General features: G+C 49.0%; 1 protein-coding gene across 1 annotated transcript in view; it reads right to left on the minus strand.

Annotated features, from left to right (window-relative positions):
- Window positions 1–7,737: 7,737 nt before the first annotated feature.
- PRODH (proline dehydrogenase (oxidase) 1) overlaps window positions 7,738–7,974 on the minus strand; it is a 29,149-nt gene continuing 28,912 nt past the window's right edge. The window contains exon 14 of the mRNA XM_006875817.1: window positions 7,738–7,931. Within this exon, the coding sequence (XP_006875879.1) occupies window positions 7,738–7,931 (194 nt within the window). The remainder of the gene's footprint in view (window positions 7,932–7,974) is intronic.

Raw genomic sequence — 7,974 nt, forward strand, 5'->3', positions numbered from 1 at the left:
AGAGATGCAAAAAAAAAAACCAGGAGAAGGCTCAAGATGGCAGGAAGCAGGAGTAGAAAAATGACTGCAACAAAACCAGTAGACCACGAGGAAACAGTGCAATGAGTTTCCTGTTTTGGAGCAAGGAACTATAGCCACTATAGGTGGAGTGGGGTGCCTTTAGGCATTTACTGGGAGAGCTAAAGAGCTTTGCAACACTTGACCAAGAAGTACAGAGACCAGTCCTGAGCAGGGGGGCCAAGAGAGAAGACCTGTCCTTAGGGGGTAAGAGGAGCCCAGACTGGCTGACAGGCACCAAGAGAACTGTCGTGCCCTGAAGAAAGGAGAATATGCTTACATACTGCCAGATCCTGACCCCCTAATTGTGGCCTCTTAATCCCGACCCTGAATTGTAAGAATTGTAAGTTGCTACTTCCTTAATAAACTCTCTAACTGTGAGTATGACCTTCTGTGTGGCCACTGCAATGAAATATTGAACTTGGCAGACAAGTAGAGAGTGTCACAGAACAGATGGTTTCAGAATTAGTAAAAAAATTGGAGGGTGGAGGTATGTGTAACCTTCACCTCATAGGAACTAGTCATTTTTTTTAATGTTTTATTGTGTATTGTGTGATAGTCTACATGGGGGAACATTAGTTTTACATTCCTTCCATCATACATCATCTAATTGCCATAGTTACCATCCTGTCCATGCATCATCACCCAACCAAAGGGTATACCCTGCAATCCCCCCTGCTCTCCCCTCATGGTCCTCAGCACGTGGCCCCTCTCCCACTCTGGATCCCTAGTCCCCAGCCACTCCATCTCTTCACGTCATCCTCTCTCTTCACGTCATCTTCTCTGTCTCAGTCTCAGGCCTCACTGCTCCTCTGGGTGGGGTCCCGCTCTCTGCTCTTCTCCATTGATGGTCCCAGGGCCCTCTGCTCCTAGACTGAAAGGTTAATCACTCCCCTCCTTGCTATAAAATGTCCACCTTTACATTTCCATTCTTCACAGTCAGTCCTGGTAACAATTATTCACCCTTGCATCCCAAGGGACCCATTTGCATTTCTTTTCATCTGCCCTTCCTAGACAGGTCGAATACTACTCACTGGACACTCTACCATCCTCCCCGCCCTATGGATCTAGGTTTCCTCTTGAAAGCTTCTAAGCCAGTCACTTCTTACCTTTGTATCCCTTCTCCCATTTTTGGTTAGTCAATGTTCAAGATGCCCATCCCTATCTACTCTTTGTGTGGAGTGGGTGGGAATAATTCTTGGAGCAGGGATTTGTTTCCTCTTTTGAGCTACTGCATTTATAGGTGGATGTCCAGTTTATCAAATTATATCAGATGACGCTTTTTTTTTTTCCTCTTCTTTCTTCGGGTTGAGCTCTGTTTGTCCCATCAATGGAGCCATGGCAAGTGGGTATCATCTGCAGGTGTGGATGTTCCTGCGTCTGTCTGCCTTCTTCTTATCAGTTGGTCGCTTCGGTCTCCACTCTAGTCCTCTGTGGATGTGTCACTGACTCTGAGCATATGAGTCCCCAGGTCTTGTCTCGCTGTTGGACAACCAGGTCTCCACCCAGGCTCACCATAGTCTGCTGAACGATGCAGGGCTTAGCTCGCTACTTCTTTGATGTTCTTCGGTCACTTCTCTTTATGGGTGACGTGCATGGTCGCCAATCAGAATGCGTTTTCCCATTGCATCTTAGTCTTGGAGGAGGATTTGCACTGAGAGGACCCGACCACTTGCCTTTATGGTGGAGGCTGATCTTGATTATCCTTCTACCTTTCTGAAGTCAGGTGAGGAGGGGCTGCTGCCCCACCATTTTAACACATTGTTTCATTCCATGGTGCATGGGGTCATCATCAGTCTGGACAGACTCAATGGCAGCTAACAACAATCAAGCGTCTAAATTTGAATCAATTTGTTAATCTGAAAAAGTCTATTGCAAATAAAAAGCACACACTCACATCCACGCATACATACATACATCTATTAATTTCCCCTGTATTTCCAAATGTTTGGGATACTCGTTAGTATATTTGTTGCACTTTTTGCATTTTAAATTTGGACCCATGACTTTAAATTGGGGGCTATCTGGGAACGTAAGAAAAAAATATATTGAACATATTATTTGAAAAGCTAATATATTGCTTAGAAACAAGTTTACCTTATGGTCTCAATCTTTCAAATACTCTGTACTTTTTATGTATTAATTCATTAAGTCCTTTTAATGATAAAAAAATAAAACACAGACAAAATACATGAAAAATTTGAAACAATACAAACCTGCAAAAAGAAATTCATAAGATTAATATTAAGATTTCAGAAATGTATAATACATTGAAAGGGCAAAGTAAATTTGAATCAATGGAAGCCTGAATTAGTGAGCTTGAAGATAAATCTCTCAATTTATACTAATAATCTAGAAGAATAATCAGCATAAAATTGACCTTAAGACAAAAAACAACAAAAGAGACAAGGAAGGACACTTTAGTATGATTAAAGTATCAATTTAACAATGACATAACTATGTAGCACTGTGGGTTAATGTGCTGGACTGTAAAGTCAGTTTGAGCCGAAAGGCCAGTGGTTCAAGCTCACCAGCCACTCCTCGGAAACCTCACTATGGGTCAGAATGGACTCGATGTCATGTAACAACAACAACATGTTCCCAGTGAAAAAGCCTCAAAATACATAAACTCTAATAGAACTGAAGAAAGAAATAGACAACTTCACAGGAAAAGTAGGGATTTTAATACACTTTCTATGAAGGATAAAACAACTAGAAATAAACTCAACAAACAGAATATCAAATATTGAAAGAAACACAGAGGACTGAAACAACACTATCAACTAACTTGACCTCATAGACATATACACTTATCCCCCAAACAGTACAATATACAGTCTTCTCCAGTGCACAAGGAACTTCTTCAGCATAGACCATATGTTAGGCCACAAAGAAAACTTCAATACATTAAAAAAAAAAAAAAAAAAATTACAGTACTTCAAGGTAGACAAGACCCATATCACACACCACATACAAAAACAAACTCAACATAAAGACCTAACGTAACACCTAGAACTATAAAGATCATCAACGAAAACAGGGACAAACTTAGGGACTCTGATACATGGTACAAATATACTATCAAACTGAAAATACACAAACAGCAGAAGATAAACTATATGACTGGCATTTCCTAAGAATTAGACACTTACATGCAAGAAAATATTTCACCAAAAGAGTAAGAAGGGAACTCACAGAGGGGGAAATTTTTTCTGGTGATGACATATTATATAAGGGACTCCTTTCTAAAATTTATAGAACAATCTAACACCTCAACAACAAGAAGAAAAATAATACAATTAAAACATGGGCAGAGGACATAAACAGACACCTCACCAAAGAAGACATTCAGGTGGTCAACACACATGAAGAAATGCTCACAATTTGCCAAGTAAAACACCAGTGAGCTATCATCTCACCCCAGCATTAATATCAAAGTTAAAACAAACAAACAAAATCAGAAAATAACAAATGCTGGCAAGGGTGGTAGCATGGTAAAACAGTATATGACTCATGGTAACACACTATAGGATAAGCACTGGACTGCTACTGCAAGGTCAGCAGTTCAAACCTACCAGCTGCTCCTATGAAACCCAATATAGGTTTGCTATGAATTGGAACTGAGTCAACAGCACTTAACAATGTGTATTTTGGTGAATCCCCTTGTCACCTGAGGTGGAGTCTCTGTCTTATTCATTAAAGCTGCATCATCGTCATTTGAATGATGGCTTTATCAGAGGTTTGTTTTTCCCATGACTGTAGAGTCTACTTTGTGTGTGTCTCACCACCTAGGTGTGCAGGTTAGGGTCCCAGCAGGCCTGGCATGGCATTCAACACCCACCTTGGTCCACCCAGGGTAGTCAGAGCTCACCCTTCTGCTCTGGCTACTGTGAGAGGTCTGGGAGCTATAGATTGACAGTAAAGGGGTTAATTCTAACCCCCTCTATTGCCTTCCACCATATACACACCCCACTGTCACTGAGTTGATTCCGATTCATAGCAACCCTTTAGGACAGAGTAGAACTGTTTTCCATAGTGTTCCCAAGGCTGCAAACCTTTATGGAAGCAGACTGCCTCATCTTTCTCCTGAGGAGGGGCCAGTAGGTTCAACCCACAGCCTAGTTTTGCCCACTGCAACACCAGAGTTCCTTCTGCCCTGCGTAGTGACCCCTCTTTCCTTCTCCTTTTCTAGGCTTTTGCCTGGGATGGAGGTCTCTGGACGTCATTGGGTACCCCTGAATGATGATGGGGCAGGGCACACCGAGAACTGCTGGCCTGCGGCCATCTGAGCCCAGAAGCCTGGAGACTGCAGCCTCCTCCCAGGTCCTGGGTCTTCTGAATCTGGGCTACAGCTGCTGGCCTTTCCTCCTTCCCAACTAGCCTCCCTGCCTGGGTGAGGTCTTCTGGGGACCTGCACTCTGGCGCAGGGCATGCCTACCTGCCTCCCACCTGACTTCCCACCTGACTTCCCACCGTCCTCTATAACCTGGCTGCTTATAGTGGGTCATTGGTGTCTTGGCAGTTTATGTGGGCACTGAGGCATGACGTATGCCCTGGACCGGCCCCTCACCCCACTGCCTGCTAAGAGGCCCCCCACTCTTCCCCAGTGCTCAGGCAGGCCCTGCAGCAGAAGCGTGAGGAAGCCCAGCACACCTGCCGGCCCCACACCTGCCCGTGCTCCAGGCGGCTCCACAGTGTAGGCTGGAGGTAAGGGATGCTGGGGAGGGGATGGAAGGTAGCCAGGACTCTGCTGACTGGGTCATAGTAGTGGGACTTAGGGTGGCTCCACACCTGGGTGCCTGCACTGGAGGTGACCTGGGCAGGCATCACATTGTTCTTCACTGTGGGAGGCAAGTCTCCATGGGGGTGGGGATCATAAGACAGGGTGGAGAGGAGGGCCTATCTGATTTCTACTTGCTCCCCAACACAGTGGCTTCTGGAGGGCCAGGGCCTTGCACAGAGCAGGCATTAAGGCAAGTGCAGACCTTCATGACCACCTCCACAGTAGTATCGGAAGCACAAGTACAATGGAGGGATGATAGGGCCAGCCAGCTAGGAGCCAGTCCCCCTGCCCACTCCCAGTTTTCTCCAATTGACCATTGCCAAGCCCTGAGGTCATGGTTGCTGGCCTTGGGAGCTCCAGGTCAGCCTGGGGATCAGCATGGAACCGATGGTCAGGAGGAAGGCAAAGCCCAGAGGAGGAGATCCAGTTCATGATGGTCCCAAGCTACATCAGAGTCAGCACTGGGAGGGAAACTGTCCACCACCTCCAAGGGGGTGGAGGTGTGCAATCCAAGCCCAACCCTTTGACTAGGTTCTATGTAGCCAAGAAAAGAGAAGGCGGTTTGGGGTAGTAAGGGCACCATTTTTGGTCTCAGGGCTGATGCAACCAAAGGGTAAGGCCAGGGAACCTGGGAGGAAGCTTCCAGGCCAGTAAACATGCACTGACAGTCTTGGTAGTAGGGTGCTGAGCACCCCAGAGCCACCCTCAGGTGCCCTGACCAGGGCTGACATAGAACACTGAATCCATGAGGAGCAGTGGACAATGGATAAGATCATCCTGGAACTGGACTAGAAGGTGGCAGACCAGCAGAACACACTGAAGTTGGGAGTCGCCAGCTTCTGTGTCACCACCAATCCACAGCCGCTGGCCCCAAAGACCCGATTCCATCTGGGGTTTTACTCGAGGGTGTATGTGAGGGGATTGAAATGCTTTAGGAAGAGGCTCTGGCCCAGCCCCAATCCACTCCTCTCTGCACAGACCTCTACGTGCTGAGCCAGGAAGACTGGGCTCTATGATGAGGTGAAGCACTGGTTCAGCCCCTTCACCCAGAAGTCAGCCATGTCTCACTTCCTGACACCCCTGAGGCCCCATTACCTCTTTCTGAGTCTGTGCGGAGAAGCAGCCTCTGTGGCTGGGAGTAAAAAGGCCCAGTGTTACTGTGGTCCTCACAGGGGACTCCCTCTGTTCTGTGTGCCCCAGAAACAGATGCTGAAACACCTGCTGGAACTAATCCGAAAACTGCAGCAGTGAGGAGGCCAGGTGGGAAAGGCAGCCCTAACCAGATGGGGTCCTCACACGTTGTTCACTGCCTAGCCTGATGGGGAGGGGAATACACTCCCACTATTGTCCCGGGCATCATCAAGCCAAGTAGAGCATGCTTTCCTGTCCTCTAGTCACCTTCTGCCCAGCATGGCTAAGCCTGCCACCACCTTTGTGTGGGTTTTTTGTCCAAATGCTAGGGTGGTGTAGTAAAAGGGAGAGTCACCCCAGCTGAGTGGACCATGGGGCTACGGCTTCTTGCCCTTCTTGTTCCACCAGGTACTTCCAGACTTTGCCCAAACAGCAGCCTTCATTCTTGGTCTGGTATTGACCCCTTCCCACCACCCGTCCCTATCGGCATTTGCAGAGTACTGATGTGGTACTGTGTGGGTTAATGCACCAGACTCCAAAGCAGTTTGAACTGCAAGGTTGGTGGTTCAAGTTCACCAGCTGCTCCTTAGAAACCCTATACAGGACAGTAATGGGTCAGAACTGACTCCACAGCACTTAACAACAAATCAGCACCCAAAGCCATGGGTACCCCAGAGAAATAGAGCCTCCTCAGTTTGACCTGCTCATATTTGGTGTGGCAGTTCTGGGCCACCTGCCATGACCAGAGTCACATAGAGCCTGCCCCCTGGTAGTTCTGTAGCCCACGGAGGAACCAGCTGAGAATGGTGCCAGGTACACCCTCCCACCTCAGTGTAGCCACATTGCTGCAGACGCCCCAGTCCCCCACCTTTCCCCCTCACCTGTGAGCCACCCAGATTTCCCTGCCCCCGACCCTCCTCCCATAGCACTGTCACTGCTGGTGTCTACAGAACAAAGTCCACATCCAACCTGCTCTTTGTGGGACTTTGTGGTGAGTGAAGAAGACAGACAGAGGCCAGGTGGTGCAGGTGGTAGCCCCAAGCCCATCTGGCAGCCTGCCGGGCGCCATGGCTTTGGGAGTGAAAGGTAAGCAGTTGCAGAAAGAGTCTTGGGGAGAGAGAAAGCAGCCCAGGCTGTGCTTGGCTCCAGGGCCTGATCAGGGGAGGTGCCCTGCTATGGGCCTGGGTTCTGGAGGGGGTGGGCCAGTACACCTGGAAGTGCTGGGCACTGCAGACCAGGGAAGTGTTGGCAGGCCCCACCCCAGCCTCCTGCTGTTGGACTGACCTCCAGAGCAGACTGTACCTGGAGAGATGGAGCTTCCTGGGGCCCAGCAGAGCCCCCTTGAGGACACAGTTGCAATCACAGCTGTAGAATCGGCTTTATTGACCAGAACCACTTCCATGGGCCTGGCTACTGCCCTGCTCACAAGGCATAAGGTACACAGGCCACAGTCTGGCAGAGGATGGAGGCCTGCAGTGACTGTCAGGCATCACACTCTGCCCACACCCCTGGGTCCATGTCCCATGGCAGGGGTAGGGCCCTACGGGCAGCTCTGACCACACTAGCCCACCTTCAGTGGGTCTCACAGTCTTGGATGTCCACAGGACAGTTGGGGTATGTGGGTGTAGGGGAGAGCTACAGCTGTGGGAGCCAGCCAGTGCCTCACCTCACACATCACTGCCACAACCCCAGCGGGTTGCCTGGGGCACAGCTAGTGGGAGGAGTCAGGAGGTGCTGGCAGAGTGGTAGGGCCTTCCCACAGAGCTTTAGGCTGGGCGATAGAAGAGGCTGCCTGTGCACATTCTCCGTGTCAATTCCTGCCAAAGCAACTGCCGCTCCCTCTGGGCCCCCTTCATGATGCCACTGTTCTCCAGGGCACGGCGAGACAGGTAGGGCAGCACCTCCATCACTGGGCCATAGGGCACATACTTGTAGACGGGGAAGCCTGCCTGGCCTGCATAGACAAGCCAACACAGACACAAGGTGGACCCAGGTCCCTTAGC

The sequence above is a fragment of the Chrysochloris asiatica genome, unplaced genomic scaffold (assembly GCF_000296735.1).
Source record: "Chrysochloris asiatica unplaced genomic scaffold, ChrAsi1.0 scaffold00340, whole genome shotgun sequence".
Taxonomy (NCBI): domain Eukaryota; kingdom Metazoa; phylum Chordata; class Mammalia; order Afrosoricida; family Chrysochloridae; genus Chrysochloris; species Chrysochloris asiatica.